At 39.3% G+C, this 27,981-nt stretch overlaps 3 protein-coding genes across 10 annotated transcripts; 2 read left to right on the top strand and 1 right to left on the bottom strand.

Moving 5' to 3' along the window:
• Positions 1-411: 411 nt before the first annotated feature.
• On the bottom strand, positions 412-5,377 carry LOC137956239 (uncharacterized). Of its 4 annotated transcripts, XM_068803631.1 has the most exons (9): positions 5,349-5,377; positions 5,205-5,254; positions 2,877-3,854; positions 2,689-2,784; positions 2,442-2,588; positions 2,249-2,314; positions 2,040-2,105; positions 1,886-1,954; positions 412-1,080 (listed from the first exon to the last, which is right to left on the bottom strand). In XM_068803631.1, the coding sequence occupies exons 3-9, from the start codon at positions 3,549-3,551 to the stop codon at positions 676-678; spliced, it is 1,524 nt and encodes a 507-aa protein (XP_068659732.1). In that variant the 5' UTR covers positions 3,552-3,854; positions 5,205-5,254; positions 5,349-5,377; the 3' UTR covers positions 412-675. The 4 variants fall into 4 exon arrangements, with proteins under 4 accessions (XP_068659732.1, XP_068659733.1, XP_068659731.1 ...); XM_068803632.1 differs by having other exon boundaries at positions 2,877-3,858; positions 5,205-5,375; XM_068803630.1 differs by having other exon boundaries at positions 5,205-5,375.
• A 3,325-nt stretch (positions 5,378-8,702) lies between these two features.
• On the top strand, positions 8,703-11,633 carry LOC137955604 (subtilisin-like protease SBT1.5). Its single transcript, XM_068802618.1, has one exon. It carries the CDS (start codon positions 8,811-8,813, stop codon positions 11,157-11,159), a length of 2,349 nt encoding a protein of 782 aa, XP_068658719.1. The 5' UTR covers positions 8,703-8,810; the 3' UTR covers positions 11,160-11,633.
• Positions 11,634-23,006: 11,373 nt separating this feature from the next.
• LOC137955327 (ethylene-responsive transcription factor RAP2-12-like) lies at positions 23,007-27,603 on the top strand. Of its 5 annotated transcripts, none has more exons than XR_011113142.1 (4): positions 23,007-23,319; positions 24,289-25,214; positions 25,329-25,406; positions 25,810-27,603. XR_011113142.1 is itself a non-coding variant. In XM_068802224.1 (2 exons), the coding sequence occupies exons 1-2, from the start codon at positions 23,088-23,090 to the stop codon at positions 25,161-25,163; spliced, it is 1,107 nt and encodes a 368-aa protein (XP_068658325.1). In that variant the 5' UTR covers positions 23,007-23,087; the 3' UTR covers positions 25,164-25,530. The 5 variants fall into 5 exon arrangements, 1 of the variants encoding a protein (XP_068658325.1); XR_011113140.1 differs by having other exon boundaries at positions 24,289-25,406; positions 25,810-26,934; positions 27,089-27,603; XR_011113139.1 differs by having other exon boundaries at positions 24,289-25,406.
• Positions 27,604-27,981: the final 378 nt, after the last annotated feature.

The raw sequence follows: 27,981 nt of genomic DNA, 5'->3' as shown, positions 1-27,981 counted from the left end.
GTAGTAATAATGGTTGTTTTACCTAATTTGGGGTTTAAGGATTATGTTATAATTAAGTGTACTGTAAGGGTTTAAGTATTCTCTTGTTTTTCATGTCTTTATCATGTTAGGACACTAACACTTGAAACTGTTTTCCAGTGCACATGAAATCGTCAACACTAACACCAAGTGCGAAGATGATCTTCATGTTGGACATGAACTTGAACTTCAAAAATCCATTTGGGAGATTAACCCCCTACGTGTTTTTCTCTAATCTCTTTTATCTCTCTCAATTCATGATTGTCAATAAAAACCTTTATATCGGTACCCCCAAAAACAAAGAAAAAATTAAGACATTCGAAATATATCTGCGGAAGCGTTAATTAGATTCCACAAATGATTATTAACTCTTTATCGTTGCTAAGTTAAAAATATGTAATTCATTTTATTTATCATTGTTTAAACTTTTAAAAGTCGCCAAGAGCATAAAATTTCACACTGCATATGCATGTTTATAAAAAGCATATGCATGTACGTAACATATACATGAACAGCTATACAACAGTTATATCTATATCCTCAAAATCAAAAACACCAGCTGCAGTACTGTAAAACTCCACCAGTCCTAACAGCTCAGAAGTCAGATCATAATAGATAGAAAGAAGAAATCTATCTAAACCTTGGTTTGATGGCCCTTCAATCAGAAGCTGTTTTCTGCACTTCTTCCCTTTTCATGGCTCCATTGCAACCACTTACCACTACATCATCTCTATTCTCATTACGAGTCCCACTCTCACTTGAAGATGGGGGATGGGTCCCTGTGCTTGTTGTGGTTGAGCTACCATTGGGTGATACCATACCAAAGGGAAAGATGGATTTCTTTCTGTCAGGAGCATTTGAGGTCGATGTACCTCCAGAAATGGCAGCTGCAAGAGCGATAGGCATGAGGCAAAGGCCTTTTGTCTGAAGAAATTGCATGGCAGAGGTAACATTGGACTCCATCAACTTTACGACTTCTTGTTCAAAGGCGATATTATCTGGTGAATCTGAAAGATCAGATCCCTGCCCTAATGAAGCAGATAGGAGGAGGCTATTGGATCCCTGCTACAACATGCAAATTCAAAACATAAATTAGAGATGATGCCATAGAAAATTTTGCAGCAAAATAACCTTCATAGTCTACTTTCCTCTAAAAATCTTATACAAAAGAGCTCTTTGAACAATTAATGAGTTTTAAGTACAACTTTTCATCTGAAAGATTTTTCTGCTTGGGGCCTTTGTGATAAAGGACCAGCGGAGAAAGCTGATTTCCCATGGCTCAACTCCTACTTTTCCAAACTAATTTACATTGTGTTTGAAAGTTAATCAACTCTTCACGTAGAAGGAAAAATATCCTGATTCAAAAAACAACCAATTGATAGGCCTATAATAATATTTCTTTAGTGAACTAAACTTGTTTCTGATTTACTGAGACAAATTCAAAATTATTTTACTGAAAATTCTGCCAAGCTGTAGTCAGCTTGTCAGAAGAGAAGAGAGAGTGACAGAAAAACATGTCATACTCCTGAACAGAAGACACGGAAATGACAATAAAAAGAGTAAGGCTACATAGTGATAAGAGGACAAAATTAGTCAGAAGAAGGTTTCAATAAGCCATTGACTTATAGAAAGCCCAGGGCAAGAGATGCATAATCTGATAAAGCCTGACATGCCAGCCACCAAATAGCCAAATCCCCTAGTAAAGTTGCTCTTCCTTCAATCTTCATGCAATAAAAGTCTTCTAATAACCAATCTTCAGCAATTTTCTTTTTCAAATGAACTGTCTAGGGCAATCAAATGCCATATACTAAAATGCAGTATTCCAAATAAATGGAGACAGGTAAAATAAGGAAGAAACATATTGCACCTCCGATTGAACATCTGTTATTAGAGGCACAACAGCTCCAGCAGCTCCTAGCCTGCTCATGCTCAAGACCTGCACCTTAGATGTCATTAATGAGATTTGTTTTGGGCTGTCAATTGTATAGTTGGAAATTTTAATCTTGTATTGTTATCCATACCTTCACTTGAAGCTGAAGGAATTTGACATATTCAATAATTTCATCGAGCATTGTTGCCTTGTCGGTCTGCATAAAAGAATGGACAAAGGGACGTTTAAAATTATAACAGCACTCTATGATGGAAGTTAAAAGGTCTTCCTGCATATACTTAAATTTGTACCAGAACCTAGTGTCAGCACCATCAAGATAGATAAAATATGCTGTGATACCTTATTGGAGTTTGGAACAAGCTCCTGCAAATTCTTCATCCTTTCTGCAATTTTCTCCCTCCGAAGCTGTAGATATAAAATTCTTTTTTTTCACATATAAGGTGCATAGTCGAAAAATATATAAATTCATTAAGCATAATATGAAGTCTAAAATATGTAATCCAACTTAAGAAACTAAAATGACAGCACTAACACGTTCAGCGATGCTGTGTGGATCAGTAGCCTGGCCCCTCCGTGCCCTCATACGTGGCTTTGAACCAGCTGGAGGAGACTGTAATTGTGAAACTGATGATTGGTTTGTAAAGTGCTTAACGGCATTTGCTTCCACAGATTGTGACAACTGATAAAGAAAGACATGGCAGTGAGCTATGCATGCATTTTTTTAAAAAAGAGTTTCATAAAAAATGACGCTATTCCTGAACCAAAATACAAGTTAAAACCTGATTTTGAGGCTGTAGTGCTGCAACCCTTGTCAATGTAATTGATGGTCCACCACTAAAAGAGGGCAAACCAGAATCCTGAAGCCCATCATGTCCCTGTAACATAAAGAGTAAAGAAGTAAGTTCTAAGAGAATGTAATCCATTTTGAATGCAAAAAAATTTTGAGTCATCAACAGATTTGACTTACTGAGGCTGTGATCAAACTGTCCAGTTTCTGAAGTTCTGTTTCCAAAATGGGAGCTTCACTTTGTATAAACTCTGCTTGCAATCCAAAACCATGTAGTTTCCCTTGAGCAGTAAGTGAGGAGGGAATAGAGACACCCCCATAGGATGGAGCCCACATTGGTGTAATGACTTGGGAATCTACCAGGGATTGTTGAAATCCAGATGTGTTATTCCCTCTCACTCCAAGAGATGTGGAAAATTTTGGTGAACCCTGAGGGAGCATTACTCCAGATGATGAGTTCAACTGAAGACCAAGAGAACCGGACCTTGGGGTATCTTCAAAAGCTCCCTGTGATGTAAACTTGCTGGCAGACCTATTGACATGCGCAGGTGGGATAGAAAGGTGATCCAGACTCTCCTGTACTTGTGTTCCTCCATGAAATAAACCTTTGTTGATGTCATAATCTGAATTTCTATCAACTAGGATAGAAGCACCTTCATCTGGCATATCTTCATTGGGTTGGATAATACTTGTTGAGGTCATCATGCTTGATGGCAAGTTCTTATCATTCTGTTCATATAAACCTGTTGGGCCAGCAAGTACTCCACGGGTTTGAGTTGCTATGCCAACCCAGGAAGACCTATTCATGTCTGTCCATGGTGTAGAAAGAAAGACATTATCTAGAAAGTCATCCATTGCAATGTAATGCTGCGAGTTTCAATCAGGTGAAGTGAACACAGCTGGCAAAGAGATGTTTTTGTAATGAAACAAGCTTATATTGATTCAAAATCATTCCAGATCATAACAGCAACAAAAGAAGGACACGAAAAGTCCTCAATCCTATGGTGGTGTTACTCGTTCATAAGAACTGCTGCTCAGCAATGTTCCTTGTATGCTGGACTCAAAGCAAAAGTGGAACCCTTAAGGCTCTGTATTCTGGGTTGAGTCCAGATGCTGAAATTTGGAAGCAAGTATGCAGAAGGTGCTTCGTCTTGGCTCCTATCTTATGAAACAAAACCTGAAGTCAGCATTGATCAAGAAAAACTACTTGCAAAAAAAAAAAGAAATAACTGACAATATCTGCAGAGAAAGATGTCCAATAAGATTAAGTTATCTTTGACCGACATTCAGCTTAAGCTTTGTAAAGCTAAAATCCAGCTATCTCAAACATCAAATTGTTCTTTCACACAATGCTACTAGGAGTACACATTGCACATCAATCGAAATCAAAACCCAAATTCAAACAAACTACTCATATTCCATACTGATTTGAACATATTTATCCACCAAATTCCTGCAAATGGCCTATATCGACAAATCTGAGTAGTAGTATAACTTTTCCACAAGCTACACTAGATCTGCATTAATTAGAGGAATTAGGAATACTGCTCAAATCCCCCAAAATAAGAATCCTAAGCCCCCAATATCAGCTAGCAAAATCATGAAATAGACATTTTCAAAAACAGAAACAGTTTCTGCAGGAGGCAACTGTTAATATTATCATCATTCAGGATTTTTCTAACACTACAAGAATCACAGGAGAAGACACAACACCTTGAGAGTAATATATGTAATGCTGTAAAATTTCGAAAAAGAATGCCACAAGACGAAACATCATAACAACAACTTCCCAAAAATTCATATATGTTCTGTAACAAGAGATTATCCTTTGTATAGTCAACCATCCAATACTAAAAATGTCTGAACTCGATAGGTATGAAAGATAAACTCGTTTTCCTAATTGACACAAACCACATGCATATTATCTGAGACTAAAAAATGGAAAGCCAACCCAAACGATGCCTCCGGAACCTCTCAATAAAAAACCCTGTAACCCCAATTCTGCACCTCAGCCCTCAATTCGACTCTGTAAAGACCACACGGAAATTTAAAGGAAAAACGCGCCCGATACACACGCCAAGAGCACAAACAGCAGCTCAGCCTTACATTCATCACTTCCTCTCGTACATGCACGCAAATGCTTGCAACTCCCAAACGCCCAAACACAAAAACTCGACGTCCACTTCTCGAATACATGAATCGCCACAAGCAAAAGTCAGGCACCAAAGAGCTAACAACAAGAAAAATCTAGCATCGTCGAAGCAATACCGAGACCAAAAACCGTCGAAGCAATCGCATGATTGGAAGCAGAAAAAAAAAAGAGGCAAGGACAACAACACTGCTTCTCCACAAAAACCCACATCCACCAATTCAAATAAAACACAAACGATTTACCACCGAATCAACAATCCAAAACCTCAATAACAAACACACAAAAAAAAAAAAAAAAAAAAAAAAAAAAAAGCAGAAATAATTACAGAAAACAGAGTAAGAATAGACAACACTTACGAAGAAAAGCCAAGAGAGTGAGCTCCAGAGCGTCAAAATTTTACCGTTATCTGAAAAAATAAACGAAAAGAGATAATTTATAGCAGTATAATATGTAAAAATCCGAGCATTTTCCGTATTTCCCCGAGAAAGATTATGACGTACGTGGCAGCACACCATTAACCGCAGAAGCATGTGTTCTGTTCTTCAGTTTCCATTACAACTGTTTTCCTTTCAGAAATTTAATCGCTTTAAAAGTGTGTCGTCAGGTGCCAAAAAGGCCCTTCTCTTTATCGATCGTTTCTGTTACATAATTGCCCTTTTCCGTCTCTCTACCGAGAAAAATGCTTAATCTGAGAGCCGCATAAGACGCCACAATCAAATTCCAGATTCAGGACGCCTTCATTTAAGCTGCTTCGTATCAGTCTGAAAATGAGACGAAAAAAAGCATCAAGGGTATTATGGTCATCTTAGGCTTTATTCCTGTGTCACGACTTTTGAGTATGAAGCGTAGTTTAACACATAAATACCCTCCGCGCAGAGAAGATAATTCTTCAATTAAAAAAACGGCTTATGGGATTGCAGCCGCCATTGACTACGACAATAATCATATTTGAAGCCAAACATTAATTAATTAATTAATTAATTCTGAAAATTGATTTATATAAAAAAAATTGTTTAAATAATTAAGGGGTTAGAAAATTTTGGGCCGGAGAATGCGGAGTAGTTTCAGGCATTAGGCACGATCGGGTTGGAAATTACGAAAATGCACACGCAATGAGCGGAAATTCGTTTGGTAGTTGCGCCGTTGTTGGAACAGGTCCAAAACCGCCGTCCATACAGGGGCGGGATTAGCTCACCAGGACTCGAGTCAGTCAAACTCGTTTTTTCAGGCGACTCTGTTTGTCTGGGCCACTTGGCCTAATCGGGCTCAGGTTTGCTCTCTCCTCATGTGAACTGATTGGAGATAAAGATAGGTCGGGTTCATAACTACAAGAGATTTGGTGTCCAGTGAAAACCACTCGAAATCATCCATTTTAGTGTTGATGATGAAGATATTAGCTACCACTGACATGATGATAGTGTTTTTGTTGTTATCAATTATGTTCATATTCTAAGCTTTCTCTGGCTTAACTGTTTATTAACAATACATGGCTTCTTTGACACCCATAAGTACTTTCAAATGTGGTTTATCCAATACGAAAAACCATTTAGTGCGAAACATACCAAACAGTTATCTTAACTGTCCGATCAACGCTGAAAAAGACTTTGATTGAACAACTGAGATAGCGTTTCACACCGAATGGCTTTTTGTATTCGATCAACCCTTTTCAAAAATAAATTTGTTTTGATACCCAGAAGCCTTTCCTTTTGATACCCAGAAACACCTTTTGCAACTTCTGGAATTTGATCGGAACAGCTCGCATCATAAGGAAATTAGAAAATTTGAGATTTTATTCTTTTTTTTGTTCAATATGAGAGAGACTCCCAAAGCAGTCCAGCAAAGAAACACAGGAAGAAACATTAAAGCAAGAGAGACCCTGTCTTGCAAAGGAAACACTTTGGGGCTTCCAGAGGAGATGGATGTGTCCCAATTTCACATCAAGACTCCAAAAATCCTTTGACCATATCACCAATTCCATTCTTTCAAAAAATGGTGCTTGAGCAGGTCTCTCTGCTTTTTCATTAAACTCTCATACCTATCTCACTGAGAAAAATTCTTTTAAAGCCGCAGAAACTTCTCCTCATCTTCTCCAAGAGAAGACTCGTCCTATCAGGGAACATGTGGCCCAGGCTCTGTCATGCACGCCTGAGTGGAGCTCTTGATGAGCCTTCAATGGCTCCCACTCCAGAGAAAGAATTTACCCTGGGGAGAATTTACATTACCCACTGGCTTGCAGTAGACTTCTTGTCATGAGAAAGAGAGAGAGCACTCACACTTCTCTCAAATCATTCACTGAAGACATCATTAGTTGAATCTAAGCTTTTAACCAGCCTCCTGCTTTTGCTCTGTCACTTACCTAGATTTGCACCCAAACTTGATATTTTAATGCTTGGGTGGGGCTTGCTTTATGTAAAGATTGAAAAGAAATCTCTTTGAAAGAATTTGGGTTGGAAGGTAGTGTTAGACTAACAAGAGCATCCATGCATCATAAGCTTAAAGTGTTTTTTGCTAATACTTACAAACTGATCATTAGGCAAAAGTGGGTCAATTAGCATCTAATTTTAATCTAAAGACAGGATGGAACACATGAAAAACAGGACCCTGCCCTTCAAATTTTAAATTTTGACCATCCCAAGCTCATCACCACTTTGAGCAAAAGGGTCTTCAAATTTGGGATTTCGAGAGACTTTTGGCCCATTCTTCCTTTACTTTATCTTCCCTTCTTTTGCCTCATTTTCAAATCTTTCTTGTTTGGCTTCTTTAAGCTTGTCATTGCCCTCACCCTCTGCTTTCACACTTGCTTTACTATGCTTTCCCACCTAAAGACACTCAAGTGAAAGACCAATGTGGGACTACATTGACTTGATCAATGCATTTGGTGATTTATGTCCTATGCTTTTGAAATTGGGTCACCAGGTGAAGCTTCAAACCCTAAATATCCTCTTTGTAGGTCAAAAAACAATATTTGATGGGTCCAATCCAGACAAAACCGATTTCTTAAGGCCAAGATGAAAGTGGTTGATCAATGTGGTAGTGTAAATGTGTGATGCCCTACTCTCAAGTGATCAATAATTTCATCTTTTGGAATTAGTGGAAAAGAAAAAGAAAATAAGAATTTGATAATTATTATTTCTAAAAATTATTATTAAAAAAAATTATTATCTTATTTTTACTAACTATTTTTTAAAATAATAATAATCAAATTCTTATTTTCTATTATAGGGTTCCAAACAGACTCTAACGGCAATAACAATAATACATCACTAAAACGAGAAAAGAAAATAGAACAATACTTGTAATAAATGTGCAAGCCCTTAAACATGAACCAATAGGTGGACCTACACTTTCTTTGGTCCACATTAAATTGGTCCTACTTGTGTAGGTGCACATTGAAACATTCATAAACACACGAGTGTCATATAGCGAGCGATATCTATGCCTATCGACTTTCTAAAATTATTAAAATTAAATGGCCGTATTTTAAAATTATAGATATATCATAACTTATCCAATGAAAAGTCATTTAGAGTCTATATGTGTTTTAGGTCGTGAGATTTAGGCCTAAAATGTCGCACGTGTAACTTTTTTGGATGCGTGTAATGGTAGGTTAAAAATCTAAGTACAGCACGTGACAGGGTCCGCAACTCGAGGATTGCGTGGTGAAAGACTGAAGTGCACCGGAGGTCTGACTGGGTTAACAAATCACGGAAACGGAAAAGGACTGCAGATCAAGGTTAAAAAAGGAGGTACACGTGTGCGGATTCGTGTCAGGGAATTGGAGGCTTGGAGCACAGGGAGCGGCTTTCGCCCTACAGTAGGCTAACTGGATTATATATAGATTTAACTGTCGGCTTCCTCCTCTCTCTCTCTCCACCACCGATCCCTCGCTTAACGCAGGCCGAAACCCAGACAGACCACAGCTTGCTAGCTACTGCTACTTACTGAGACGGTAGGAACGGAAGATGGGAATCCCCCTCTCGATCCTTTCCCTCTTCTTTCTGTTGCTTCTCTTAGCCTTCTCGACTTCCGGAACGAAAACCTACATCGTTCGCGTGCAGCACGACGCTAAACCCTCCGTTTTCCCGACCCACAAGCACTGGTACGAACAAACCCTTCGATCCGTCTCTTCGCCGGTGAAGTCACCCGCTGGTGACATCCTCTCGGACGCCGCTGGACGCATCATACACACCTATGAGACGGTTTTCCATGGTTTCTCTGCCAGACTCGAAGCCTCCGAAGCTGAAGCTATGGAAAATGTGCCCGGTGTCGTCGCTCTCATTCCGGAACAGATCCGGCATGTGGAGACTACGCGTTCGCCGCAGTTTCTCGGGTTGAAGAGTCGAGACAGCTCCGGCTTGTTAGTGGAGTCCGATTACGGCTCCGATCTCGTTATCGGCGTCATTGACACGGGGATCTGGCCGGAGCGGCGGAGCTTTACCGACAGGGATCTTGGCCCGGTTCCTTCCAAGTGGAAGGGAAAATGTGACTTTTTGACGGGCAAATGCAACCGGAAGCTGATCGGGGCGCGGTTCTTCGCTGCCGGCTATGAATCGACCAACGGGAAGATGAACGAGACTGCCGAATATAGGTCACCTCGCGACTCGGACGGTCACGGGACACACACGGCGTCCATCGCCGCGGGAAGGTACGTCTTTGCGGCGTCCACTCTCGGATACGCGCGCGGCGTTGCGGCAGGTATGGCGCCCAAAGCGAGACTTGCGGCTTACAAGGTTTGCTGGCTCGCCGGTTGTTTCGACTCGGATATACTCGCGGCTTTCGACGCTGCTGTCGCCGATGGTGTCGACGTCATTTCCCTCAGTGTCGGCGGCGTCGTCGTGCCGTATTACCTAGACGCCATCGCAGTAGGGGCATTTGGCGCTGATGCCGCAGGGGTGTTCGTCTCTGCTTCAGCAGGCAACGGCGGGCCCGGTGGTCTCTCTGTCACAAACGTTGCGCCGTGGGTGACCACCGTCGGCGCAGGTACGATCGACCGAGATTTCCCCGCCGACGTCAAACTCGGTAACGGAAAGATCATCCCCGGGGTCAGCATCTACGGAGGACCTAGCTTGGCTCCTGGCAAGCTCTATCCGTTAACCTACGCGGGGAGCGAAGGCAGTGACGGGTATTCGTCGTCCTTGTGCATGGAGGGCTCTCTGAACCCGAATTCGGTGAAAGGCAAAATCGTGTTGTGCGACCGAGGAATCAACTCCAGAGCCACCAAGGGTGAGGTGGTGAAGAAGGCCGGCGGGGTGGGAATGATTTTGGCCAATGGCGTCTTCGACGGAGAAGGACTTGTTGCTGACTGCCACGTGTTACCGGCCACAGCCGTCGGTGCCGCAGCTGGGGACGAGATACGGAAATACATCGCATCCACTCAACGGCGTGGATCAGCCTCAAAGGCCATAGCGACGATCCTCTTCCGTGGGACCCGGCTGGGTGTGAAACCGGCCCCCGTCGTGGCATCCTTCTCCGCCCGTGGACCCAACCCGGAGTCGCCGGACATTCTGAAACCGGACGTAATCGCCCCGGGGTTGAACATACTCGCGGCATGGCCGGATAGAGTGGGGCCATCCGGCCTCCCCTCCGATAAGCGCCGGACAGAATTCAACATCCTGTCCGGAACCTCGATGGCTTGTCCCCACGTGTCCGGACTGGCGGCCCTGCTGAAGGCGGCGCACCCGACGTGGTCGCCGGCGGCAATCCGGTCGGCGTTGATGACAACAGCCTACGTGAGAGACAACCGCGGGGGGATCATGTTGGACGAATCGACAGGGAATGCTTCCAGCGTCATGGACTACGGCTCCGGACACGTCGATCCCCAGCGAGCTATGGACCCCGGCCTGGTTTACGACATCTCCGCGGGCGATTACATCGATTTCTTGTGCAATGCCAACTACACCGAGAAAAACATCCAGGTGATCACTCGAAGGTACGCTGACTGCAAAGGCGCGCGGAAGGCGGGGCACGTCGGTAACCTGAATTACCCTTCATTAGCAGTGGCGTTCCAGCAGGACGGTAGGAAGAAAATGTCGACGCATTTCATCCGAACGGTCACCAACGTTGGTGACCCCAAATCAGTGTATAAAGTAACGGTGACATCCCCGCCAGGGAGCAGAGTGAATGTGGAGCCGTCAAAGCTGGTGTTCAGGCGGGTAAACCAGAAGCTGAGCTTCGTGGTGAGACTGGAGGTGGGGGATGCCGTAAGGCTGTCTCCCGGGAGCTCCAGTACAAACAGTGGGACCATCTCGTGGTCGGACGGGAAGCATCTTGTCACCAGTCCCATCGTGGCCACACTGCAATCTCCAGTGTGAGTCGGTCTGGCAGTGAGCAGTAGCGGGGGCGGAGACTGCAGCAGTTTGTTATTTGTTAGGGTTTTTCTGTTCATGGAAAAAGAAAAAGAAAAACTATATATATAAATATGATATGTTGCTGTAAGTGTGTCGGAGCAGAAAGAGTTGGTGTAAAATCTGAAGAGTGAAATAGAGTGTTGTACAGGCAAAATGATCTCGAAGTCTTGGAGATCTTGAGGAGGAAGCTCATCCAGAATGAAAACTCCCAAGCGTAATTATTTGTGAGTTTTCATTCATCAATTCTACTTAAATTTGCTTACAGAAGGGGGAACCAAAGAAGGAGAGAGAGAGAGAGAGAGAGTGAAGAAGTCACATGGTAGGGTGAAGATTGTCGGTTGTTAGTGAGATGGGACCACGGTTTCCATCTGTGAGACTTAGAGTAGTCGTTGTTCTTGTTCTGATGTGCAGAAATGAATTTAAAATGGAATCAGTTGACGTACTCGACCAAATGGAGGAGTACAGACGCATGACGATCCGGACGAGGCAAATCAAATTTTCCTCTGTTCTCGTTAAGGGAATATACATAAGACAGTTGGATACAAAAATTGACATCTCTCTCCTCTGCACATTCACGGTCCGATTAGAGTAATTCTTATTAATAAATTAAATAATTATTTGGAGCTTGAAATAAAAAAATTTATTTATTTTTAATCTATTATATTTTTTTAAAGATAAAAAAAAAATCTATTACATTTAAAACAATGAAAACATCCCATGAGATTTCGGGAGCTATAAATTAATAATTTTAAGGATTTTTCAAACTTTAAACCTTGCACAATTTAATAATATTAAGCTTTTTTCATTTTAATATTATTTATAACTTAATAAATAATGACTCCTACTAATTAAATAAACAAAAGGAAATTTTATTACAGTAATTATTTTTTTAAAAATATTTATGAAAATAACCAACTCACAAACTTAATTTTAAAAATACCCAACTTTAACAGGTTAACAACCCATTTATAAAGTCCGCTACCTCTTTCCTTCCCGGTAACGTTTTTGGGTTTTCATCACCAACGTTACCAGGAGTGGAAGGGGGGTGATAGCGTGGTGTCCTCACCATTCAAAGTCGTCTTCAACACCTCCCTCTCCATCTTTTTTCTGGTCTTTCTCTCTGTGCAAGGAACTCTAGCAAATAAATCTAAAAAGGATATCAAACTCTAAAGTGATTGCCAAAGATACTACCTCCTTCTCTGGTCCACAAATGAAATTAGACGGCTACTTCAAATACTTTGTCAGTTTGACCATTACATCTACCCCCTCATCTACATTTGAGCCTAATCCATCTTCCTTAGTGAGTTCCATGGTGACAAGCACAAGTATGCAAACACTATATGTATCTCATTCTCTTTCTTGGATCATTGATTCATTGGCCTCTTCTCCTATGTCAGGTATGTCCTCCCTCATCCTTCTCATATCACCATGTTATTTTAGCCGATGATTCCACCTCCCTTATTCAAGGGAAGGGTATTATACATACAACCCCTCAAGATCTTGTTGAGCTTAGTTCTTTTTGTTCCAAAATTTTCTGTTGACCTCCTATTTGTTAGCAGTATAACTAAATCTTTAAATTGTTCAATAACTTTTTCTCCCACCTCTTGTACCTTTTAGGACTTATAGACGAAGAGAACCATTGATTCGAGCCATGAAAAGGGATGGTTCTATCTACTAGATGATATTTTCGTGCATATATACAACTTTAGATGTCCCTACTTGAGAGTTCCACATGTCATGATAAAAAGAAATATAAGTCCTTATGCACTACCTACCCAATTATCCTTATTTATCTTAAAGAATATCCACATAGATAGGTGGGCATTTTCCTAGTAAATCCTAATCCTGACAACTTTAGTAATTAGAGATAAATGAACAAATGAAAAATCAAGGAAACTCAAGTTTACAAGTTTTCATATTCAATTTTAAATTATAATCAAACTGTTAAAAGGTGGGACCAAACCCATTGTGCCCACACGAGGTGGCATGATGAGTCACCACATGAAGTGGCATGATGAGTCATCACACAAGGTCGAATCCTCATCACATGAGATGGAAGATTTGACAATCTTCCATTATTGATGTAATGGATTGATCTTCCTTTGATTATTGTAATTTAACTAATTATGATTGATATAATTATGAATCCTAAATGATTGAAGAGTTTCCCTAAATATGTAATGAAAATAATATAAATAGGGCCTTGGTTGAAGAATCACTCCTACCGAAATTTTCTCTGTCTTTGCTCTTTTCTTTTCTTCTATCTCCCATCTCGATCGAGGTTATTGATATTCTTACATTAAAAAATGCAAATCGTCACGAGGTTTAAAAATCATTATTCAATTCATTTACAAGTAAAAAAAATTGATTCAGAATATAAATAACTTACACATTTATCAAATGAGGCACAATATTTCTAGAGTCAATTTCATAAGACGAATATCAATGTAATAGTTTTCTTACGCACACATACCCTTAATGGTCCTTATTTCCTCAATGACTCCATATTCTCGTTCGGCCTGTTTTAAAAGAGGAAATCAACCCTTCGTCTCCTTCCACCTCTTACCTGGAAACCCCGAGAAACCCAGCCAAGAACTCCACGCCGCTACCTCTTCTCTTCCCGGTAACGTTTTTGGGTTTTCATCACGAACGTTACCCGGAGTGGAAGGGGTGATGGCGTGGCGTCCTCACCGTTCGAAGTCGTCCTCAACACCTCTCTTTACATCTTCTTTCCGGTCTTTCTCTCAGCGCAAGAATCGGTAAGGATCTCTCTCTCCTCTCTACAACGATCACTCCCTCCTCTTCCCCTTCGTTCCGGTCGGCGTCTCCTCTTCTTGTTTGCGCTTCTTATGTGGTGCCTAAATTCTTTCTTCGAATCAGTAACGATTGGTCGCGCCCATATGGCAAGAGCGAATCCGCTAATCTTTTGGTGGATTCATCTCCTTTTCTTTTTCTTCTCGTCTGTCGCATTGATGCTTCTCCTCGTATTGGCTACCCGTTTCCGAAATTAAAGAAAAAATTATCCCGGGTATTTACCGAAGATTCTTTTTATGATTTGGATGGTTTTTTAGTGCAAAATCTGAGTATCGCTTAATAAGTTGTGGAGATTGTTGATTGTCTATTCCTCAAGGAATTGGTTCAATGACGAAAACTCTGATTCTTGAACATGAGACACCTTCGCAGTCTCTGCTCCAGTCCCGTAAATAACTATTTGTATTTTTCTTATCAAATCTTACTGCAATTGGGCTTGCATTTTGTGTTTTTTTCTCATGCAGGGAAAACCAAGAGGCCGCACAATGAATCCAATTGCGTTTCTGCATTTATTTGAATCTCGATTGGTATTGAAAAACGAAAGAAGATGACCCTTGTTTTTTTCTTGACAACAGCGTGAAAATTATGGGTGCAACTCCAGCGATTCTCATCTTTCAGAATGGCCATGAGACTTTTCAGCCCTTGGAGTTGAGGGTTCACGTTTCCATCGGCGTCCTGATCAAGAAAATCATTAAACTGTCTCCTTCTCGCTTTCCGTCTGGATGGTATTTTTGTATAATTTTTGCTTTTGCTTATCTGATCGTAAAATTCTCCTTCAATGAGTTCCACTGGATGGTGCAGAACGACAGCCGAATCTCAATATGATGCCATTTATGGTTGCATGTATAAATAATTTAATAAATAAATAATAAATAGTTTATATTTATTATGATATAAAAATCAAAATCTCAGCTCTATTTGTATCAAATTACAATATTTATCTCTTTATGAGCAAATTACTGCTATACGAATAAATATATGTTAATTTACAATAAATTGTCTTTCCCTTCTCTATTTGTTGACAAATCGCGCTCAAGTGCAACATTTATACTTCAAGACTAAATGGAAAGTAATTAAAATTTAAAATATTTATATTTTAATTTAAAAAACTATATTATTTATTATAGGATCATCATTTCTATATTATCTTTAAAATTAATAAAAATAAAAATCTCAAAATAACATTAACCATGAAATGGTGCAATAACAATAAATTATTTAAAATTTGATGGTTAAGTTTGAAATAAATTCTTCTCCATATTCTTTTTCATTTTAAGTATAATATTATAAATAAGTTCATTTAATAATAATTTATTTTATATATAGACATTATTAAGATATATGGGTAAATAAGGCCTCATTAACGTAATTATATGGGTATACTTGGGTGAAAGGTATACTTTAATTTGCAGAAGAAGAAAGTAGTTGGAGAATTAGGATTATTTGCCTAGATTAAGTGATGTTTGCACCTAGTTCAAGAAAGTGGCTCAATTTATAGATGAATAAAATTTTAATATTATAATAATACCACTAAAATTTAAATTAATTACATCAACGTCATCTTTATGAGATGACCCTTCATTTACCATCAATGTATGTGGGCTTGAGTTCATCTTCCACCTCTCTTGTATATGTGGGCATACCTTGCTCTTGTAGACTTGAAACCCATCTTCCACACACTTGGATGTGTAGGCCTGCCTCAACCACGTGGATAGAGTTCTTTGAATTGATGTATCCCTTGTGCCATTATTCATCTATCTAGGATTAATTTAATAACAAATGGAATAATAACAAAAACAAATTAAAATTTTAAAAAAAATCCTACTATCATATATATTAAGTCATAAGAACAATTGCATTATAATATATAACAAAATTCAAAAAAATATTACTACATAAATATTAGAAGAAAAAAAAGTCTTCAATAATATTCTATCTTAAACAATTGAGTGAAGTTATTCTAATTTTTGTTTCATTTAATAAATAAAAATGAAAATAATTTTTATTCTATTTTTGTTTCATTTAATAATTGAAAAATGAAAAATCAAGAAAGCAGATTTAATTCCGTGGAAAAATGAAAAATTTGATGATTTTTGCAAAAAAAATATTAAGAAAATTACACATAATGCGATACAAATTGGAGATACGTCATATGTTCGAGAGCCCATTATAAAACACAACTTCTCGATCGGCCTGTTTTATACGAGGAAATCAATCCTTCGTCTTCTTCCACCCCTTACCTGGAAGCCCCGAGAAACCCAGCCAAGAACTCCACGCCGCTACCTCTTCCCTTCCCGGTAACGTTTTTGGGTTTTCATCACGGACGTTACCCGGAGTGGAAGGGGTGATGGCGTGGTGTCCTCACCGTTCGAAGTCGTCCTCAACACCTCTCTCTACATCTTCTTTCCGGTCTTTCTCTGAGCGCAAGAAACGGTAAGGATCTCTCTCCTCTTTACAACGATCACTCCCTCCTCTCCCCCTTCTTTCCGGTCTTTTTTTTACCCGCTTCCGCTTCTTATGTGGTGCCTAAATTGTTTCTTCGAATAGTAACGATTGCTTGCGCCCATATGGCAGGAGCGAGTCCGCTAATCTTATGGCTGATTCATCTCCATTTCTTTTTCTTATCGTCTGTTGACAAAAACTCTGATTCTTGAACATGAGACACCTTCACAGTCTCTGCTAAATCTTACTGCAATTGGGGCTTGCATTTTTTCTTTTTCTCATGCAGGGAAATCAATCCTTCGTCTCCTTCCACCCCTTACCTGGAAGCCCCGAGAAACCCAGCCAAGAACTCCACGCCGCTACCTCTTCCCTTCCCGGTAACGTTTTTGGGTTTTCATCGCGAACGTTACCCGGAGTGGAAGGGGTGATGGCGTGGTGTCCTCACCGTTCGAAGTCGTCCTCAACACCTCCCTTTCTATCTTCTTTCAGGTTTTTCTCTGAATGCAAGAACCGGTAAGGATCTCTCTCTCCTCTCTACAACGATCACTCCCTCCTCTTCCCCTTCTTTACGGTCTTTTTTTTTCCCTCGCTGTTTCGGCGTTTCCTCTTCTTTTTTCCCCTCGCCGCTTCCGCTTCTTATGTGGTGCCTAAATTGTTTCTTTGAATCAGTAACGATTGCTCACCCCCATATGGCAAGAGCGAATCCGCTAATCTTTTGGCAGATTCATCTCCTTTTCTTTTTCTTCTTGTCTGTCGCATTGATGCGTCTCCTCCTATTGTCCGCCCGCTTTATTTACTGAAGATCTTTTTATGATTTGGATGGTTTTTTTAGTGCAAAATCTGAGTATCGATTCATAAGTTCTGGAGATTGTCTGTCGATTGCGTTTCTGCATTTCTTTGAATCTCAGTTGGTATTGAAAGACGAAAGAAGATGACCTTAGTATAATTTCTGCTTTGGTTTCTCTGATTGTAACATTCTCCCCTGGATGGTGCAGAGTCGGAGAGAAGGCCGAGAAGAGGCGGCGTCTGGCTGCTAGAGGGGAGTGAGCGTCCCTATCTTCGAAAAATTACTTCGGTATTATTTTAAAAATAAATTTTCTCTTATTATTATCGACATGAAATTAAGGATTAAAAATAATTACAAATACATTAAAGTTTAGTTTAGGATTAAATCATGATTAAACAACTAACAACAGTAAAAATGATTCAAATAGAAAATTTGAATTATTAATTAGACATCAAAAGGAAGAATTACCATTAACTAATCTCATAAATACTATCACTTGCGAAGAGAGGGAGCCAGAGGAAGAATAAGGAGAGCGGATCAAGCCAATAGAAGAAGGGCAAGCCAGAGTAGATGGGGTCTCCATCGGATCTTGTCACCGGCAACCGAACGACCATTGTTCGATGCAGAAACAGTTGGAAAGGAGGAGGAAATGTCCCTGCAACGAGTCTCGGAGGGAAGAAGAAGAGGAAAGCAAATGCTGGGGGGACGAAAAATTCTGGAAAAGCAAGAAATTTTGCGGAAATGGGGTCGCAACAGTGGAGATTGGAGCAGCAGCTTTAGATGCAGCGACTTGACCTGAGATCTTGTGGTTGTTTTTAGGCTTCCGAGCAAAGAGAAGGGGTGGTTCCGCTCAGTCGACCCAATTTGCCACCCTGGATACGGGTCGATCCTTTCGAATCACGAGTCGAACTCTCTGAGTCGCTTCATGATGTGTACTGCCCTATATTTTTAGGGCTGCACCTATTTATACTATATGATCAATGTTTATACCATCATATTATAGCTTGATTGTAGAATGTTAGATTAAATTTTTATTTTTAATGATCAAACTATATACCACCATTCTATCCTACCTTAATTTTGGCATTTTTCTTACGCCCCGTTAGTGCCCTTCATTGGAAATTTATATCCCAGGAAAAGTTAAAAATATTTTTTTAGGATACACATTTTTAAGAAGCTTTCAAATGAAATCTTATTAGTGCCTTATTAGGAAATTACATGGAAAATTGTAGAAATTTCCAAGGAAAATTAAATGGATCTTTTAGTGCCTTTTTAATGGAAATAACTAAAAATTAATAATCAATCCCCATGAATTTTTAATAAAATAAAATATCAAATATTTATTCAAAAAATTTCTATAAGGTTTTTCGTCCCATCTTAACTGAAAAATATTACTTGAAAAATTATATGATTTTATTGGTAAGAATTTTTAATTAAAAAAACTGTTTTCAATAAACATGAGTCACTAATCATCCTTGAAAACTTATGTCTTTCGAGTATTTTTGGGAAAAGGCACTAACAAGACCTTTATGGTTTAGTTTTTACCATTCACTAGATAGGTTATAGTGAATGAGCCAATCGGTTAAATCAGTGAGTCCTCGATCCAACCAGACTTCAACTCTTAACACTATTTGAGAGAAAAGAGAACATTATTAATAAATTGTGTCACTAAACTGATGTCACTACACAAAACTATAGGTGTTGATTTCAAATTTGTTAGTATATGTATTAGCAATAAACCGGTTGATTTCGAGAAAGGATGTACGAGACTTGTTAATTTATGTAAATGGGTTCTATTTAGGCTCTCTATCAAATTGAATTAATATATATAGGCCTAATCCACTACAGAAAGTCATTTGGTCCCCATAATCAATGTCTATCTCTGCCATCCAATCAATAGTTATCTCTGTCATCCGATCAATGATTGTGTTAGCCGTCCTAATTATAATTTTTTGTATTAGATTAGCCCTCTATTATTTTTCGTGTAAACATCACCTTGTAGGTTGGTATGTAGGTTGCATTAACATATGTTTCTTTGCACAGAAACAGGAAAAGAAAACTGGGAACTCCGCAGCAGGAAAATTGTACCGAGAGGCGTGCAGAAAATCCAAGTTCGTTGCTTTCAGCAGATCGCAGCACCTGGGTCACAATTTTATGTGATTTACGACTAGAGAGACATGTCAAAGTTTCGTCTCCTCGTGCTCTCCGAATGGTAAATAAGATCAAACAGGTCGACTGGTCGACCTCTTCTGACGACAAGATTCTCTTCTGACCACTGAATTTTGAGGCATAAAGTTGAAGGATAAGATTCTCGTTTTTACCTTTCATGTCAATCCTGGGTTCATTCAATGCATTTACCAGGTAACCGTCTACTCAACTTTTAAATCTTTTCTTGGATCCAGAAGCAGTCCCTTCGTCTCACATGTGGGTCAAAGTTTCTTACCAGGAAAACAAAAACTAAAAGAAAGAAAAAGAGTCCTCGTCGGCCCCGTCTAGCAATTATCCAACAACCTTGCAGTAGAAAATTGAAAGAAACTAAAGCACCCGACGGCGGTAAGAGAAGATGGGTGATCTGGGTCTTGACGTCTGCTTCGTTTACCAAAATGCATCTGTGAAGTCTTAATCTTCTGAAGGTGGGCGTGGGGACGACAGAAGAAGTTTTATGATTGGAAGAGGTTTCCTGGAACGTCTCCTGTCGGTCGCTGCATCCGACGTTAATGTGGGTGTCAACTTGGATTAATTTTAGTTTTTTTTTTCAACTGCTTCGTGGTAGTCAATTTATGTAAAGCCATTGTAGCTTGCATCTGGATGCCTCTGTATTATGCAATAGAAAAAATGCCAGAGCTTCCATTAAAAAACTTTAGTCTGCTTGCAGGCCTAACCGTTAGAATGGCATAGCCACTCTTTTCAAAGATTGTGATCTCGAATTTTTCAGTTTACTGTGTTCAACCTGTAAAACCAGCTACCGGGCGACTCAAAACGAAGATCCCCGATACCCTCTGAGCATTATACATCGAGAAACCTTAACTTTCACTCCCCGATACCCAGTGATGGTCCACATTACAAAAATAACTTTCCCTGTGAAAAACCTTTGGAGAAAACTTCAACTTCGCTGTTAAAGTTTGTACTCGCTTTTTTTTCTCTGTCAAAAAATTCCGATATCTATATTTTAACAGAGAAAAATATTATTTTATTTTAAGAATAATATTTATAGGCAGAATTTTCATAAAAATATTTTTAAAAAAAAATCAGCCATCTATTAAAATATTATAAAAACATATAACTTAATCAGATTAAAAAATAAAATAATATTTTTTGCTAAAAATGGTATAATTTGAATTTATAAAAAAACTAAAAATAAAGAAATTTTCAAGAGATAAATTAGTTAATTATTTAAAATAATTTTATAACTATTTTTATTTTTAAAATATTTTAAAATTTTATTTATTTATAGTTTAAAGCATAAATCACTAATATAGTACAATAATAAATAAATAAATATAAGATTTTATCAATAACATAATATATAGTTTTCCGTATTATTAATTAATAATATATTACCACAAAATGTAAAACCATTGGTTTAATTAATTATAGTAATGGGATAATTAAACCAAAATAATTTATCAAATGTTTGCTTTAACAATATTTTTTTATGACTATTAAATCACTAATTTAATACAGTAATTAAAAAATAAATATACTGAATAAAAAAATTATTTTATAAATAAAAAATATGAATTATTTTAAAAAATAAATATAATGAAGTTATGATGTTGGTTTATTTTTTCCTAACTTAGAAAAAATTAAACCAGGATCGTCTTCCTCACGACACCAATGCGTTGTCTTCCTCACAACGCCGATAATGACGGGAGACAATAGCAGGCCAGAAGGCAACAACAACAGAGGCGGCGCGCCAACGATACGCCAAGAGGGAGACCGAGAGGCTTGGCCTCCCGTGCTCTACAATGGAGGATGAGAGGGAGATGCCTAAATTGTTTGACGGGAAAACGATTGTTGGGAGAAAAAAAAATCTTCATTTATCATGGAATTTCATCTGTGTTTTTACTGATGAAAAAATTCTACCAATAAACATAAATTCACCATCAAAAGCCAAATTTCTTGTAGGACCACTATATCATTCTTTGTCCGTTTTTTAGGCAAGCAATGGGAGGATCTTACGACCTGTGAGCTTTTTAACAAGGGAAATCTACCTCCCTCATAAAATCCTATTGTGGATCTAGGTTTATGATTCATAACAACAACAATCAAAGGCTTACCAACTTCTTCACAACTTGCATTTCTCAATTCTCTTAAGGTGAGAGCTCCCAAATCACCCAAAATTGTCGAGTTTTCACAGCCTGACTTCACCTGTCGAATATGGGCCCAAGCTTTGACTTTAGTGTCATAAGCTGGCCCCCTCTATCCACCACCCATGAATCTGGTCTCCCCTTCATTGACACCTGTAAGATTTCGATCGTCCGTTAGCGGCTGATCTCAGCCATCCCTTTGCAACTTGAGGGAAGCCGACAAGCCGTCACAACTCACAAAAGAATCATGTGCGTCGTCGACGTGTTTCATGATAAATCCCCACGTCATCCCGGTGGAAGCGTGTAGGCCACGCGCTTCCTGTCCGTTTGTCACCCTTGGATTAATCACTAATCTTGATTAGGGTTAAGCTAGTTGCTTGACATAAGCAGATTTTGAACTTGAACTCCGAGAAGTCTACCCGCGATTCCGGATGCGGGTAAGCAGATCTTGACTTAATGGATTCATGATGCCCGAATACCGTTTACCCTCTCATATTCTAATGCTTCTAGCTTAAGTAAAATTCTTACGATAGAGCTGCTAATAATTTCCATATTATTGTCGGGATTCCGGATCCAGCTATCCGTGAGACCACACGCAAGATAACGTACACGTAATTAAAAAAAAGCCGACAGCCATGAGGAGGAGTGTACATGCCACGTCATCGACGTGCACTCCGAGGCTCCTAGGTGACTGAACCTGTCCAACCTACGGCTCGCAAGGGGCCCTCTTGCCAAGTGGTTCACACCGTCTTTTGTCGTTTTCCTAACTTTTCCGACTCGTTTTATTTTATTTATTTTTAAATTTCTTTTCCTCAGTTACGGCAGATTCGGTTCATGCACCTTCCATTTTCGCTGACCGCCTCTTTTTTCTAACCCAATCAGACCTGACTGGAAATTGCCATCCCAAATACCAATAATATCGATTTTGCCATCCCGGTAGGTGAGTACTTAACTATACCGATTTTACCCAAATTTGTTAATTGTTACTTCTAGAAGAAGAGGTAGGGTATTTCAAGTCAAAATAATTTCATGGGCCATGGTGATGTCCACCGTTGATCCTTAGTGACCGAATTAGGTATGTCCGTCCACTAACCTTTTTTGTTGACTCAATTTGGTATTTTCTAGGTGGATTTTTTTATAATTTATATTCACTCAAAATTTTAATTATACAAACTGAAAATGTAATCTAATAATTTTTATTTTCATCTAATAACTTTAATTGATTAAATTAAATATTATTAAAATAGGTTAAAAAAATAATGGTCCACCGTGGCAGTAAACGTCAGTAAAACATCCAGAACAAAGGGATGTAGTTATTCAGTAAAAGAAAGGGTAGATGGGTAATTTGATCTGAGCGATTTTACTCTGACCCGCGTGAATTGTAAAATCCATGCTCGGATCTTCAGTTGCACCTGCTACCCTTCGTCTCCCATATAACCCCCCTGCTCAGAAGGCTTTCCCTTTCATTTCGTTCTTTTCTCTGGAACTCTCCGTCTCTGTGAATCGAAATTCGGTCTGGAATTGCTTTTGAGCTTTTGAAATATGTGTGGAGGAGCGATTATATCTGATTTCATCCCGACGAGCAGATCGAGGCGTGTGACGGCCGATTACCTGTGTGCGGACCTGAAGAAGAATCACTACTCGAAGCAGCGCAAGCCGAATGTCGTGGCTGTGAGGAACGACTTCGAGGCTGATTTTCTGGATTTTAAAGACGATTCTGACGAGGAAGAGGACATAAAGCCCTTTGTCTTTCCCAAGAACGGTGTGGCTTCAGGTTCGTTTTTTCTTTATTTTCAGTACATTTTGGATTAGGAGCTTTAATCCGTGGCTGAGGCTACTCGATTATTTTTTAGTTGGATAGTTTGTGGAACTCTATGATGATTTTCGCTTATAGAGCTTGCAAGATAGGGGTTTAGGTTTTGCTAAGCCGATCTTGTGGAATCCATGCATACATAGCGTTTTACGGAGTTCTGATCAGGAGCAGTTTTTTTTTTTTTCCGGGATTATGAGCATCGATTTACTATTTTTTCATTTGGCTCTTATATGGGTTGCTGTTGTCCCGTCACTATTATTCTTCATATAAATGCAATCGATGTTCTATTGCTTTTGTTTGTTTTTTCGTTATGGATCTTCGATATCATGCTGTATCTGGATCGGTTCTTGTCAAATCAGTCTATCCTCGGGGTTGTTGAGTTTCATTTTGATGATTCTGCCATTCTTCTTCTAATGGATTGACTAGAAATGGAAATATACGCTTATTATATTTCATTACTTTGTCACGTTTATACCTTTTTCTCTTGTATTTCATTAGCTATTGAGCTTGTTTGCGGATTAAACTATGCTTTTCTATTTACCCGATGAGGAATACAGGGATGTAAAGGATTGTGTTTTTACCCAAATACTTTCTTGTCCCATATTTTAGTTTGATTTTCTATTTTTCTTGATTTTGGTCATCTTTGCTCTGTCATCTTGTGATCAATGAAGGAATTTGGTGTGTATGTATTTGGTGGTTGTAATTTGTCTTCCTGTCAATGGTAAAAATCCAACCTTTTTTGTTGACCACTCAAAGGCTATATGCCCCGAATAATTGAGCTTGTTTTGTTGAATTATCCAGTGGTTCTCTTTTTTGTCTTTTTATCTTTTACCATTATTTTTTCGTACCTAAGTTTCTCTGTTTTGCATCACATACATTACAGTTTTTTTAGCCATTCGTTTGATTTGACAATTTGCTTTGTCATTGCAGATGTATCTTCTACTGTCAAGTCCCCAGAATTTACTGGGCCTTCTGAGAAATCTGCAAAAAGGAAGAGAAAGAACCAATATCGTGGAATTCGCCAGCGTCCCTGGGGAAAATGGGCAGCTGAGATCAGAGACCCAAGAAAAGGTGTCCGTGTGTGGCTAGGAACCTTTAATACTGCTGAAGAAGCTGCAAGAGCTTATGATGCTGAAGCTCGTAGGATTCGTGGCTGTAAAGCCAAGGTCAACTTCCCTGATGAGTCAATGGTAGCTGCTCAAAAATGCTCAACAAAGCCAAATGCACGCAAAGTGTCTAAATCAAATTCCTACACAGTGGAAAACATAAATTACAATCAAAATTTCAGTTTTTCTGGCAATCAGGACAAAGATTTTTATGATACTTTTGGATTTTCTGAAGAAAAGGAACCAGCAACTAAGCCGGATACTTACATGGGTTCTATCCAGAAGGAGTATAAGTCCTTTGCACTTAATGATATTGGTCGCCAATGTTTCCTCTCAGATCAAGGTAGTAATTCGATCGAGTGTTCCAACATTGGGTGGGGCTCTGAACCAAAAACCCCTGAGATTTCTTCTATTCCAGTTACCCTGGAAAAGAATGAAACTGATTTTCTAGAAGATGCAAATCCACAGAAGAAGCTTAAGAGTTATGTGGAGAACGTGATGCCTGTTGAAGGAAATGTGGCAGAAAAGCTGTCTCAGGAGCTCTCTGCTTTTGAGTCATGCATGAAGTTTCTTGAAATTCCTTATCTTGAAGGGGGCTCAAACACGCCCATTGAGAGCCTGCTTACTGGCTATGCAACTCAGGATGGAGGGGGTTCCATGGATCTCTGGAGCTTCGACGATCTGGCTTCTTGCTGGTAGTGTGTTCAAGGAAGGCTGGTTTGGTTGGTAATGTTATGTAAATACTGCAATGTTAGTAAGAGATTTTCTATTTTGTTTCTAATTTCTAGGAATTTCCTTTTTGTGATTTCACTTTATGAGAACCTGTTTGCTCTTGTTTCTCTTGTTTTCCTGTTTTGGTCGCAGGAATCGTTGTGGAGGTTGTAGGACAGAAAAAGTTCTCTACGAGGAGTGTTTTCTGAGTCTGTCTTTAAAAAAGTATAGGTACAATTTTAGAACTTTGTAATGACATAATATGTTCTAAATATGAATTGTTGAGTTTCGAATGTCTTTATGGTAGTATATGTTGAACGCTAAAATTTGATAAAATCGTATTGATGTTTGTCTATTGGATCGTGGGTGATTCTTTATCTGAGCTTATGGCCAGTATCTACCAAAAAAATGAATGCACTCTTTTATGCTTCATATACCTTCAAACCCAAGAAAAGGTTTAAATATATAAAAGACCTGTGCTTTGCTTATTAGAAACAAAATGTATATCAGATCAAGGGCTATTTATCTATTGAAACTTCTTTTCTTGCGTTGAGTTAATATTCTTCTAATTTTCTTTTAGCAGTGTGAGTGTTTTTTTTTGGTTGATTGTTGTTGATACTTTCTTATATGACAGATGGAGTTTCCATGTTCTCTTCTGAGGCTTGATTGTGATGGTGCTCTCTCGTGGAAATAATAATCACTGTGAGGGCGCACCAACCATTCTGGGTCTTTAATCCTCGGATATTTTGGGTCCTAGTATAGCTTCTGGAGCAGAGGAATGGACTACTTGGTTTGTTTGCTAGATTAGATGATCTTCTTGTCCTGGAAGGGCTTTTTGAGCGGATGGTGGACAATGATTACTTGAGCATATCATTCCAAAGGATTTGGGCTTTTGGACTGTATAAATTGGTCATTCCGAAGCATCTCCTTCGGAGAGGCTTCAGATATACAAATGCCCTCTCCGAGGGATGCTCAGCTTGCCTTGCCCGTGATCCTGAGTCTCTGGCATCCGTAATCTTTGTCAGAGACTTATGGCAAGTGGCAACCAAGCTTTTGCGATTACCCAAAGTGTTTGTTATCTGTTCAAGTAAGCTTGGATATGAGATGCTAATGAGACGATCCAAACTAGACTAATATAAAGAAAAACCCATTTGGTTATAATTAGTTGGGGGGAAGACTCACATTTAGGACTTAAAGAGAAGGAAAAGGTGGATGGGGCTGCTGTTAGCCACAACCCATCTTGAGTTAAAGCGTATTCAGGGTGTGTTTGGGCCAATAGTTACAACCCAGCAACTGGACTCCAATGTAGTGGAGAAAATTCTGCTCAGGAGCTTGCCGGATTAACAAACCAAATATGCATGACAAGTTTGTCATTCTCTTCGTTGTGGTAGTTGAAGAGAAACGCATTTCTATTCCCTCTAAGGGCAGGCGTGTTTTCCCTTTGCCCATCAACGGGCACACATTTCTTTGAATGTTTTTTTCCACCTTTCTAGCAGTCAGCTCTCTTCACGGCTCTAGATGTCACAGGTTGCGGAGATAAAAGTTTTTGGAATCCCTACTCTCGTAGATTCTCATACCGGAAAACATGGAAGTAAGCCAACAAACAGAAGTTCGGAGGAGGAAAATGGACTTCAATGAGTCCAGACTAGAGATCTTCACAAGTTTAGAGAGAGTACTGGCTTTTCAATTCTCAAAATGGAAATGTCTGGAAGAAAACTCGGTCCAAGGAATTGTTGCCAGCGAGGTCTGGATCCATCTGGTACGAGCTACCAAATTTGAAGGCTAAAACAGGCGATGCTACCACTTGAATCTCTAGTGTCTTTGATTTTTATAACTAGCACTTAAATGCTGATGGCTGACGGTGGTAGTGGTTGTCCATGTTGCTACTTGCTTGCATTTTCCGTCACCGGAAGTTTTCGTGAGGAGAGTTTTGGTAGCATTCTGCAATAGGCGGTAGGCAGAGCCGGAGGAAGGTTGAAGGGAGCCCGGACGACATTTGAGGCAGGACTAGCTTGGAGCATTTAATGATTCACTGCAGGTTGCCACCTTTTGTAGAGCGGCAGTGGTATTGTCACGATCGAGTTGGCTTCAGTGTTGCTTCACTGTCCACGATGATGATGTCACTGGGGATTCTTCATTGTTGCATCCTCTGATCCGGCGAGATTGTTATCGTGGGGGTAAGTCGAGTCACCAACCACTGGCCATTTCCATCCACTACCTTCCCAGCCCGCTGAGGTACGACGGTCACGTTGTGTCCTCCTTTCCTTCTTATTTGTCATGTGACATATGTAAAACTAAAGGTAGGGAGAGTTGGAAGAAAAAGGAGAAAGAGAGGAGAAGGAAGACAGAGAGAAGACAGAGAAGCTCATAGGAGGGCTTGTTGGGGGCCACACCGCTCTATTTAATAAGAGGGAAATAAAATTTAAAATACCCTCACTAATACATTAGTACTAATATATAATTAAACCATGGACACTGTCCACTATGTAGAATAAGATTACATAAAAAAACTAACCTAAGTAGTGAAATGATTAAAATATCATTACTTATTTTCTAACATTCCCCTCAAGTTAGGAGTTAGGAGTGTGTATGTCCAAGAAATCCAGTGTCTTAGAAAGATAAAAAAATTCACGGTTCCCTAGTGTCTTAGTGAAGTGATCTCTAAGTTGATCTTCAGATCGAACTATAGGGTAACTACCTCCTCCATCACAACATATCACAAAAAGTGGTAGTATACTTACAAGTGTTTAGTCCTCTCATGGAAGACTGAATGACTTGATATGAAGATATCTATTTGATTATCACA

Source organism: Aristolochia californica, unplaced genomic scaffold (genome assembly GCF_029961685.1).
Source record: "Aristolochia californica isolate CCGP_79_NKW_82.1479 unplaced genomic scaffold, dmAriCali1.0.hap1 SCAF_2, whole genome shotgun sequence".
NCBI classification, from domain to species: Eukaryota; Viridiplantae; Streptophyta; class Magnoliopsida; order Piperales; family Aristolochiaceae; genus Aristolochia; species Aristolochia californica.
The sequence above is the reverse complement of the archived record's forward strand: the minus strand, read 5'-3'. Positions and strand labels throughout refer to the sequence as shown.